The sequence below is a fragment of the Triturus cristatus genome, chromosome 3_1 (genome assembly GCF_964204655.1).
Source record: "Triturus cristatus chromosome 3_1, aTriCri1.1, whole genome shotgun sequence".
Lineage (NCBI taxonomy): Eukaryota > Metazoa > Chordata > Amphibia > Caudata > Salamandridae > Triturus > Triturus cristatus.
This window is the reverse complement of record NC_140583.1, coordinates 124,437,275-124,449,449: the sequence shown is the minus strand read 5'-3', so window position 1 is coordinate 124,449,449 and position 12,175 is coordinate 124,437,275. Positions and strand designations below refer to the sequence as shown.

The 12,175-nt window shown below is 46.4% G+C and overlaps 1 protein-coding gene across 2 annotated transcripts in view; it reads right to left on the bottom strand.

Moving 5' to 3' along the window:
• Positions 1-12,175, bottom strand: part of CTTN (cortactin) — a 172,076-nt gene that overhangs the window by 11,042 nt on the left and 148,859 nt on the right. For both annotated transcript variants that reach the window (XM_085643538.1, XM_085643539.1), the window contains 2 exons: positions 10,471-10,557; positions 8,202-8,382 (listed from right to left, as the gene is read on the bottom strand). In XM_085643538.1, the coding sequence (XP_085499664.1) occupies positions 8,202-8,382; positions 10,471-10,557 (268 nt within the window). The remainder of the gene's footprint in view (positions 1-8,201; positions 8,383-10,470; positions 10,558-12,175) is intronic.

Genomic DNA, 12,175 nt, shown 5'->3' with positions numbered 1-12,175 from the left:
CCGCCGCCAGAGCCAACCTTCACGAAGGAATGAAAGAGGTAGCCGAGTGGATGTCGACCAGCCGCCTGAAGCTGAACTCGGACAAGACAGAAGTCCTCATCCTGGGATCCTCGCCCTCCACCTGGGACGACTCCTGGTGGCCCCCCGCCCTGGGCACCGCACCCAAACCGACAGACCACGCACGCAACCTGGGCTTCATCCTGGACTCCTCCCTCTCCATGACCAAGCAAGTCAACGCCGTCTCCTCGTCATGCTTCAACACCCTGCGCATGCTACGGAAGATCTTCCGGTGGATCCCCACCGAGACCAGGAAGAATGTCACCCAGGCACTCGTCACCAGCCGACTGGACTACGGCAACGCCCTCTACGCCGGAACCACCGCCAAGCTCCAGAAGAGACTCCAACGGATCCAGAACGCCTCAGCCAGACTCATCCTCGACATCCCACGACACAGCCACATCTCCGGACACCTAAGAGACCTGCACTGGCTCCCGGTCAACAAGAGAATCACCTTCCGTCTCCTCACCCACGCACACAAAGCTCTTCACGACCAAGGCCCGAGCTACCTCAACAACCGCATCAACTTCTACGCTCCCAAACGACACCTCCGATCAGCCAGTCACGCCCTCGCCGCCGTCCCCCGCATCCGAAGAACGACAACAGGAGGAAGGTCCTTCTCCTACCAGGCCGCCAAGACCTGGAACTCCCTCCCGACCGACCTGCGCCTGACCCAAGACCACCTCGCCTTCAGGAAGAAGCTCAAGACCTGGCTGTTCGGGTAGTAGCAGCAACCCCCTACCCCCCCCCCCCCCAGCGCCTTGAGACCCTCCGGGTAAGTAGAGCGCTCTATAAATGCCTATGATTGATTGATTGATTGAAATAAAGTTTTTAGGACAGCCTGGCCCACTGAGGCCTGTTGTTTGGCTTGCACATCAACACAGTAGTGTTTAGTGAAGGTATGCGTGGTAGACCACGTGGCTGCCTTGCAAATGTCTTCTAAGGGAATGTTACCTAAGAAGGCCATAGAAGCCCCTATTTTACGCGTGGAGTGCGCCCTAGGGGGAACTGTAAGTGTACGTTTAGCCTTTTGATAGCCTATTTGGATGCACTTAACTATCCACCGGGCTATACCGGATTTGGAGATGGGATTGCCTTTATGTGGTGGTGCGAAAGCAACAAAGAGTTGTTTTGTCTTTCGAAAAGGTTTTGTCCTGTCGATGTAATAAAGCAAGGCTCTTTTGACATCTAAGGTATGTAGGGCCCTTTCAGCTACGGAGTGTGGGTTAGGGAAAAAGACTGGTAGCTCTACTGATTGGTTAAGGTGGAAAGGGGAAATCACTTTGGAAGAAATTTAGGGTTTGTCCTAAGAACCACTTTGTTACGGTGTAGTTGTAAGAAAGGTTCCTCTAGCGTAAGGGCTTGTATTTCACTTACTCTTCGTAGGGAAGTGATTGCGATAAGGAAAGCTACCTTCCATGTTAGGAATTGTAATTCACATTTGTGCATAGGTTCAAATGGGGGACCCATAAGTCTTGTTAGAACCACATTGAGATTCCACACTGGGGAAGGTGGTAATCTTGGGGGAAGAATTCTTTTGAGACCTTCCATAAACGCTTTGATGGCTGGTACCTTAAAAAGGGATAGGTGTTGCCTATTTTGCAAGTAGGCTGCCAAGGCTGCTATGTGTAAATGTATAGAGGAATACGCTAGATTGCATCTTTGCATGTGTAGTAGATAGCAAATGATGTTTTGGATGGAAGCATCCAATGGATGCATGTCATTATAAGCGCAGTAGATGGCAAATAGTTTCCATTTTGCGGCATAACATGCTCTAGTAGTAGGTCGTCTGGCTTCCTTTATGATATTCATACAGTCTGGAGGAGATTGAGGTACCCGAACTCTAAGACCTCAGGAGCCAGATCGCTAGGTTCAGTGTTTGAGGATCTGGGTGTCTGATTTCTCCATGGTTCTGGGTTAATAGATCCGGGGAGAGGCGTAGCCTTTGATGTGGAACTAAAGATAGTTCCAGAAGTGTGGTGAACCACGGTTGACGTGCCCAAGTGGGAGCTGCCAGTATTAGTGTTAGTGACTGTTGTTTCAGTTTGCGTACCACAAATGGAACGAGTGGGAGAGGCGGAAAAGCGTACGCAAATCTGCCTGACCAGTTCATCCATAGGGCATTGCCCTTCGACTGTGGGTGTGGAAACCTGGCGGCGAAGGTTGGGCATTTTGTGTTTTCGGGAGTGGCGAACAGGTCTATGTCTGGTTGTCCCCATTTTTGGAAGAAGGGGAGTAGAACTTTGGGGTGTAATTCCCATTCGTGGATCTGCTGTGTGTGGCGACTTAGGAGGTCGGCCACCTGATTGTGGATTCCTGGGAGATGTTCTGCTAACAGGTAGATGTTTTGGGGAATTGCCCATCTCCAGATTTGCTGTGCCATTTGGGACAGTTGGAGAGAATGTGTCCCTCCTTGTTTCTGTATATAATACATTGTCGTCATGTTGTCTGTGCGTATGAGGACAGTTTTGTTCTTTAGGTGTACCTGAAAGGATTTTAGTGCCAGGAACACTGCTAAGAGTTCCAGGTGGTTGATGTGGAGCAGTTTCTGTTGACTGGTCCATCTGCCCTGAGTGGTATGGTGAAGGAGGTGGGCTCCCCACCCCGTGAGAGATGCGTCGGTAGTTAGCACAACTTGTGGAAGAGGCTCTATGAACGGCCGCCCTTTGGACAGGTTGATGGTGTTCCACCATTTCAGTGAGCGAAGTGAGCGACTGTCCACCAAAACCAGATCGGTAAGTTGTCCGTGAGCTTGGTTCCACTGTTGTGCTAGACATTCCTGTAAGGGACGCATTTGAAGTCGTGCGTGTGGGACTATGGAGATGCATGACGCCATCATGCCTAGGAGCTGCATGAACACTCTTGCTGGAAGAGATGGATGAGTTTGAAATTGAGAGATGAGATTTTGTATACTGGCTATCCTGGCAGTGCTGGGATAAGCTATGGCTTTGGATGTATCTATTGTTGCTCCTAGATACTGATGTAAGTGGGAAGGCTGTAGATGGGATTTGGGGTAGTTGATAGTGAATCCCAAATTGTGGAGGGTTTGAATAGTGCGATGAGTGTGGAGAACGCATTTTTGGTGAGTATTGGCTTTTATGAGCCAATCGTCCAGATAGGGGAAGACATGGATCTGTTGTCTTCTGAGGTGCGCTGCCACGACTGCTAAGCACTTGGTGAACACTCTGGGTGCTGTTGTTACTCCGAATGGGAGAACTGTAAATTGATAGTGTTGCCCATCTACCACAAATCGTAGATATTTTCTGTGAGCGGGATGCATAGGGATGTGAAAGTACGCGTCCTTGAGGTCCAATGTGGCAAGGAAGTCTCCCTGTTGTAATAGTGGGAGGACTTGTTGGAGGGTGGTCATATGAAAATGATCTGAATGTATATACTGGTTTAGTAGTCTGAGATCCAGTATGGGTCTTAATGTTTTGTCCTTTTTGGGAATGAGGAAGTATAGGGAATATACCCCTGTTCCTTGATGTTGAAGAGGGACTGGTTCTATCGCATGTTTTTGTAACAGGGATTGAACTTCTTGTTTGAGGAGAGAGAGATGATGTGAGGACATTGGACGTTGTTTGGGTGGTATGTTTGGGGGGGATTGTATTAGTTCGAGGCAGTAGCCAGACTGGATAATTTGTCTTAACCACTTGTCTGTGGTGATGGAAGTCCAGACAGGTAGGAATTGTTGGAGCCGCCCCCCGACCGGAGTGGAATGGTCTGGGGGGAGTGGTGGCAAGTCACTGTTTAGTGGCTGGGGAGGTTCGGGTGTTGTTGTTGCCCCGCCCTCGACCTTTGTTATTGTTTCCCCTATAACCTCCTCGAAAATATCCTCTGTTAGGGGATGTTTGTCCAGAATTTTTAAAGGTGGACGTGGTCTCAGTTCCCGCATTTTTGGAGCCCCCTCTATAAAAGGAGCGACGAAAGGAACCCCGGGTTTGAGGAGACTACAGTGCTCCCATAGATTTGGCAGTCTCATTATCCTTCTTCATTTTTTCTAATGCAGTGTCCACTGCAGGGCCAAATAGCTGCTCTTGGTTGAAAGGTTGAGCTAGAATTGCGGTTTGAACCTCCGGTTTAAAACCGGAAATACGGAGCCAGGCATGTCGTCTGAGTAAGACGCTAGTATTGACCGCCCTAGAAGCAGTGTCTGCCGCATCTAAGGCGCATTTAATGGAGGCATTAGATATTAATTTGCCTTCTTGAATGAGGTCAGTGGCCTGGGATTTAAAGGGTTCAGGCAGATGTTGCATAAGGTCCTCAAGTTGGTCATAATGCGCCCTATCATACCAGGCTAACAGGGCCTGGGTATTGGCAATACGCCAGTGGTTCGCCGCCTGTGCGGCGACTCGTTTGCCTTAGGCCTCTAAAAGCTTAGACTCCTTGTCCGGGGGAGGCGTTTCCCCAGTTGTCTGTGAGTTAACACGCTTCCTGGCATTTGATACGACCAAGGAGTCTAAAGGGAGCTGGGCTTTAATGTATGCAAGGTCCTACGGGGCTGGTCGGTACTTTTTTTTGATGCGTGGGTTGAGAACCCTAGCTCTAACAGGGTCTTTAAAGACTTCAGTGGCATGCTTTATAACCCCTTTAATCGTGGGCAGTATGTGAACAGTTTTTTGTGACTGCTCAAAAGTATCGAGAAGAAAGTCCTCTTCAAGGGCGTCCGTGTGCATTGTGACGCCATGGAATGTTGCTGCCCTATTTATTAGTTGGCCAAACCCCAAATGGTCATCAGGAGGGGAGGGCTTGGAGGGGTAGGTAGTGGGGTCAGGTATGTCAGGCATTGGATAAGACCAGTCATCTACTGGTGCTGTGTCTGGGAACGTAAAAGGGTCGTTTCGATCAGGAGGATCATTAAATAAATCAGGGTCTGCCCCTCCCCCTAAGTCATCATTATCATCCTGTGGAGGAGGTGAATGATAGGGAGATGGTAAAGGTAAAGGTGAAGGAGGAGGAGGAGGGGGGGGACGGGTTAGGAGGTAACACAGGAGAGGAAGGATGAAGTGGCGAAGTAGCACAGTCCTTCTTCCGTATGGGAGCTGGAGGTGGTGTGATGTCCAGCTTCCGTTTCTTGTATGGGACGGCAGTCACATGTCTGGTTTTGGGATTGATGTAGATCCGCTTTTGAGTAGGATCTGGGCGAAAAAGTTCATCCGGCTCCGAAAGTGGTGGTGGAGATGGCCGTTTCGGGTCTTTATGAACTTTTTTCGGTTAGGACGTAGTTTTCGGTGCCGATGGAGTTTTCGGTTAGGACGTAGTTTTCGGTGCCGATGGAGTTTTCGGTGCCGATCGAATCTTCGGTGCCGAGGGACTTTTAGGCATCGATGTCGAAGAACGTTTCGGCGCCGGTGGAGACTTCGGTGCCGAGGAACGTTTTGGTGCCGAAGGAGATTTCGGTCTTGAAGCCTGTTTCGGTGCCGACAGTGGAGTTTTCGGTGCCGAAGGTGTTATAGGTACAATAACATGAGGTTTGCTCGAGCCCGAGCCACCTACAGGCTTAGATGTCTTCGGAGCCGGGCCCGAGGGCGGGGCTTCTGAAGAGGATTTTCGGTCGCGACTGGGCCCAGCTGGCGGAGTCTTGACCAATGTCTTTTTGGATGGGGTAGGGGCAGGGGGGGTGGTACTCACACGCTGCCCTGGAGTGATGAGGTCATCGGAATCGTCGGCCTCGGACACGATCGAGATCTTCGGTGTCATTTTCAGGAACATCCTGAGCAAAGAAGTCCTCCGGTTCTGGAGCTGGTTTAGCCATAATATGGCGTCGAGCTCTTCGGTCCCGGAGGGTCTTCTTAGAATGGAAAGCGGCACAAGCTGGACAGTTGGATTCGTTGTGTTCCGGCGACAGGCAGAGGTTACAAACCTCGTGGTGATCACTGTGGGGGAACTTCGCTCCACACTGGGGGCATTTTTTAAAGGGTGTCCTGTCCATCAGCCGCTTCCGGAACCGGTCCGAGTTGATTTCGATGTCGATGGAATGAAGATTGAAGAGTTAATTCGATTGCTGGAAGTTTTCTGCTGGAGCGGAAAAAGTTCATCCGAACCCAATGGCGGAAAAAAACAATCTGACGATGGAGTGGATGCCCATGCGCACTGTTGTCAAGGGGAGGAGTCACCCATCTCGTGACCAAAGGCTTCTTCCGAAGACAACAACAACCTGCAATCATCCGAGCCCTACACCAGATGGCGATCTTATCCTCAGTGTGTGATCTGCAGCTCATATGCCTCGAACATATTATACCAAAATGAGGCATAGTGTGACAGAGCCAGCTTTCTACATTGGTGGCAGCAGTGGGATCAGCTACTCAGCCTGGTCACTAGTGTTAGGTTGTTTTTCAGGGGGCATCTCGAAGATTCCCTCTGTGTGCATTTTTCATTAAATCCCACACTGGCACCAGTGTGGGTTCCATATGCGGAGAACTTTGATACCAAACTTCTTAAGTTTTCAGTAAAGCCATTATTGCACTGTGGAGTTCGTAATGACAAACTCTAAGCGCCATATACTCTTAATGGCATTACTGCACTTACAATGTCTAAGAATTGGCTGTAGACACTGCAGCGGTACAGGGCTCATTCATGCACCTGTTCCCTCACCACTGTTATAGTGCATCCTGCTAGAGGGGTGGCTGATCTATGCCAGGGCAGTGGGTTGTAGGCATGGCACACAGGGATGTATGTCATGTCGACTCTTCACTTTGTTCTGCACTAAAACATGCAGCCTGCAAAGGCAGTGTGTGAGTGTAAAGGTACAGGGCCACCAGGCACAATAGGTGCTGCAGCCCTTAGAGGCCTTCCCTGGTCACAGTGCCCTGGGTACTTGTGGTACCATTTACCAGTGGTTGACCTGAGACCAGAGTACCAATTAGGTTTTTTCTTCAATGCAGTTTTGGAGAAAGAACATAGGCCCTGGTTACCCGATTGGCAGGGGCCCAGGGCACACTCAGTCAAAGCACATCAGCAGTTCAGCAACAAGTGGGGGCAACCATGCGGAAAGAGGGCACTTTCTCACAGCTCCCACTTGGAAGCTAGCTTGGTGAAGTGTTACTTAGCAGCTCCCATGTTAGGCTAGGGGAGAGATGACCTTTCAACAGTGAAAACGAAGTGCTCTGTACTTCACTACTAGGGCGTGAAAAAATACAACAAATGTCCCATCTTTTGAATACATTGAATCTTGCCCATGGAGCTACTTTGGGCCTACCATTTGGGGTGACTCAGATGTAGAAAAAGGGAGGGAAAGAGCCTGGTAAGTGGGTGCATTTTCCAGGTCGACATGGCAGTTAAAAACTGTGTGCAGACACTGCAGGGGCAGGTCTGAGATACCTTTCAAAAGCTACTTGTGTGGGTGGCACAAACAGTGCTACAGACCCACTAGTAGCAGTTGATTTACAGTGTGCTGTACTAGAGACTTAGTAGTAAATCAAATAAGCCACTCATGGAAACACCAATCCATAAACACAATTTACATAGAGAGTATATGCACTTTAGCCTTGAATAGCAGTGGTAAAGTGTCAAGAGCCATAAAACCAACAAAAACAAGGTCAAAAGCAGGAGGCCAAAAAGCAAAACGTCTGGGGGTGAACCCACTGAAAAAGCCAAGTCTAACAATTCTGAATAATTGCAAAGCTTGATGTGTGCCATTTTCTATGTGGTGCCCTTTGTAAGAGCAAAAAGACATAAAAAGAGTTGGACTAAAACAAGTAAAGTACACAATTTTAAAAGGGTACATTAGTGAAGCTCTTCTTTTGGGTTTTGTCCTAGAGGGAATGCAACTGAGCATTTCTAAATCAAGTGTTACACCGGTTTCAGTAAATATCTACACACTTTTACCAAAGGAAGTTTCAGTTGAGGATTTGTAAATGGTTTCAACTAGATTCACTTGCAGCATAATGATAATGCTGCCTGACAACATCTGCAGGCCATATGTTTTGAATACCGGTTAGGCCAAAGGATTCTTTCGGTCTTCTGAGATCAGTAAATAAAGAACAATTAGAATGGATGATAGTAACATCCACACCAATTCGAAATGCAGCATGAAACACTACATACAAAAAATGTAATTATGAAAAAAAGACAATTACATTTTCTTTTTAAAATACATTAAAAAAATCAGAAATGTCCCTTAATAGGACGAGAAGAATACTTACCAACAGGATAACTTCCTCCGCCTTCTGCCGTTTCATAGACCGCCTCAGACCCCTCTGGTTCTCTCTGGCTTATCGCCTCCTGATAGTCAGATTCCTCGGCTTCATGCACTGGCTCTGGTTCCTTAGGTTGGGCTTTACTTGCACTCTTGACACTTGGCTCCGTCTCATAAGCGTATGCATCCTACAACAGAAAAAGAGGCCATCAAATAACTATTAATTCAGAACCGTCCATATGAATCTTGCAGGCATCAATAGCAGCTTGAGCAGATCTCTTCTCAAACCAGGAATGAACAGTCAATGTACAAACTGGTCTCATGACAGATATGCCCAGGTTCTTTGAAGAGATGCAGGATTTAGCTTTCACCTTCTAAATCCGTGTACTTAACTGAACCCTGAAATCTAAGGGTCAACAGGTAGTGAAAACTATTTCTGTAGGTTTGTTCCACAACTCCACCAATAAAGAAGATTATCCTGATGCACATACCCATTTTTTTCCCACAAACAGGAAAAAAAAATGTGAGCAAAGAATCTTTAAAGGAGCTCAAGATAACAAATATAGTATGGAGATACAGAGAAAGAGAAACCAGTAACAAAGATAAGGGGTAAGACGTGTAAGCCCCATCGGTCACGCTACCACAGACTGCGTTTTGCATATTTTGTTCCGCTCTAAAATTGTTTGTTTGAGTAGTCCTCCATCATGGTGGAACCAACTATAGAAGTCCTTCATCATCTTAACTACAGATAAAACTATATCAATTGAATGATTAAGTATGAAGAGTTCAGGGAAGTCAAGGGAGATTCCATGTTAAAAAAGATAGAGTTACACTGCACATTCCACTCTTCGAAAGAAGAGTGCTGCAGGCTGAAATTGAATTTTACACAGACCAGGTACTTTGACAGGACTGAAGTTAAGAACATTGCAGTCGAGTCTTTGATCTATAATATCTTGTGTGGAACTTAAGGTGAGCATGGCCAGGTCTATGTGCGTAAGGTAGTTCCTCTCAGGCACTGGCACTCCACCATTTGAAGCAATGTAAGGTACAGATGAACCTCATAGTCCCCTAGAAGATTCAAGAGGGAAGTAGAAGGGGCTGAAGGATTCAAGAGTGCTTGAGAGTTTGATTTGGCAGAGGGTAGAAGAAGAAAGGGCAACTCTGCTGTTGCGATGTGCGATTCCGGTTTGTTTATATGCCAACAACTTTCTTCGTGGGTGGGAGAGGGGTCTAGGTGAACAACAAAATCCAAAGGTGGTTCTTACAGACAGCACAACATTAGAAGCTTGTGGGATTAACAGATCTAAAAAAGCAATATATTCAAAACAAATGTTGAATTAAGCAAAAGGAAAAATTGTTTTCATAGTAAAAAAAAAAAAAAAAAAAAAAGAGAAGAGACAGGCAATACTGGAAACGTAAACAAATATTTACTATGCTTTTTACCCAGAGAAAGAAAACCACTGTAATGGAAGGAACTAAATCAGGGCAATCATGCAAGACTGATCCGACCTTAGAAAAAATGTAGGAGCTTCTGAAAGACCAGAAATCACATTCCCTGTTCACCATCAAAAATAACTAAGTAAAAGGTTTCTGCTGGTCGTAGGTAAACTCGGTCTTCTAAAGCGGATCAATTCAGCGCCATTATTTTAGCCAATGGTGATACCCATTAACGACGTATGTTTATGTGGCCAGGCCATTTACTCCATAAACGGGCTGGCAGGTGAGAGAAATCCTAGGAAATGGATAAACCTCACAGGCAAATTAAAAACCTAGGTAATGTTTTTGTTTTAAAGTTCCAAAACTGATGCAGTCAGCACAGGAAACCCTATGCAGGTGTTTCGGATTTAAAAAAGGGAGATCCCGCTATGTTGGAAATTTAAGAAATTCAACTAATGAAATAAGTACTTAGAAGCTGTGGATCAGCAAAGCTTTGGATCGGCCTACCATAAGGACCGGCCAACTGTGCACAGAGTTGTGAACTGGGCACGACAAGTATAACGCTTGGATATTACCAGAGAGTCTTCAATTAATGGTAAAATATTGTAAAAGCAACAGAGTCCGCTGTGCAATGTAATTAAAGAGCATTGTATAATGCCAAGCAAATTCAGTGTCTGGAAAATGTATAGCAAATCTAGCTTGAATTACAACCATGCGATGGGGTAGATTTTCTGCGTACAGCTCAATATCTCTTGGCATGTGGTACTCTCCGAGCACCACCGTGGTGCCTTTCAAAAATGCCTCGCCAGAAAAACATTGCTCTCAATTTGACCACTCACCTCATAAATAGCAGGGCTTGGAGGACCCTTCTCCTTCATGTTTTGAGGCACAGGTGACTGAGGAGGAGTCTCCTTCTTGGCTTTTTCCTTTAAAAGAAAGGGGGGGGGGGGAAAAAACACATGTTCAACTAAAAACCCAACTGTACTCTGAGCATTCAGGATAGTGACACCATATGTCTGGGTGTTTATGGAGGTCACAACAAGCTACAAACCCGTGGAGCACTGCAGAATCAGCGGGAACTACACACAAAGATAGAACAATCATTGGGATGGAAGAGGATACAACACTGTATAACAAACCTTGAATATATTAAGGTGTTTCACATAAATGTTCAACCTGACATCCTTAGTAACTTGGCAAATATCAGACAATTAATTGCTACAGGACAAATATTGAAAGAGGACCACAATATCACTAAGGGCCCAAGTGAAAACCAAGAAAGGGCCCAGACTGGAGACAGCAAGCGCTTCTGGGCCGCTTTAAAACTCTTCTTCAATGCGGGTTCACTTCTCCCCTTACTTACAATTGAGTGTACTTCGCTTTGCTGATGCAGGTTTAATACTTATAAGACGTGTCGCCAGTTGACCTTACTAAGCCGAGTAAAGGGCTCGCATTCAGCCATTTTCCGATAAGGTAGCAGGAGGGTGTCTATCTTGATTAAAAGGGACCCATGTCACCGAAACAGACCTAAAAATGCAGATACATCCAAATATTCCAAAACCATATAATCAGGAATCCAATTTGTAACAAGTAAAAATCAATAGGTCTTTCCTAATGCATACAAACTGTTTTCATGCATATTCGGGTATCCATGCGTTACCTAATTAAAGACCAATCTTTTTGCTCTGCCAATGCTGGTCTGGTTTTAAAGCAGCTGGTCTGTGTGCCCTTACGCGAGAGTCTGTACATGCATACATATGCATGTGTTTAAACCGACACGTGCCAGTGTGTGGCTCGAACACAAACCTAACTAAAATATTTTGAAAACGGAGGCTGCAGTGAAAACACAAACACAAGTCTGAGAACTGGGAAAGCCAACAGGTTTTTACAAATGCACCCAATCACGGATAAAAAAAAAAAAAGTCTGTTCCAAAGTAAACAATTTAAAAAATGCTTCAAAGTATGTATAATGCATGTTTAAGATGACAAATCAAATGTTCGATGACAGATTATACATTTTAGATGTAAAAGAGTCCCTCACACACATTCCCTGCAATATTGTTTTAATGGCAAGCCTCCCAGCTCCTCCCACCGCAGCTGGAACAAAGCTACAGAGATCCAAGGGACAGATGCCCTCAACATCACCCATACTAACCCTGAAACCAACCTGGAGCAGGCAGTCAAGAACTTCTCCACCTGGATTACCAACTGAACTGACCGAGTCGCCATTATCAAGCACGCCAAGACCAAGAAATCCGCTAAACAAGCCAGCTGGTGCACACCAGAAATTTGTACCGTGAAACGCAACTCCAAAACGCCTAGAAAGATTGTGGCACACCAGCAAAGATTCAACAGGCAGTGCCACCTTGAAGTCAGTCCTGAACAAATACCATCAAAGCCTGAAAGACATGAAATGATGTGCCCTAGCAGACCACATCGAAGCCAACTCCAACCACAGCAAGGAGCTCTTCAATATGGTCAGAGAAATCACCTGACAATCACCAAGAACACGACCTCCCCTTTCCAGTAACTTCGAAGGACCCT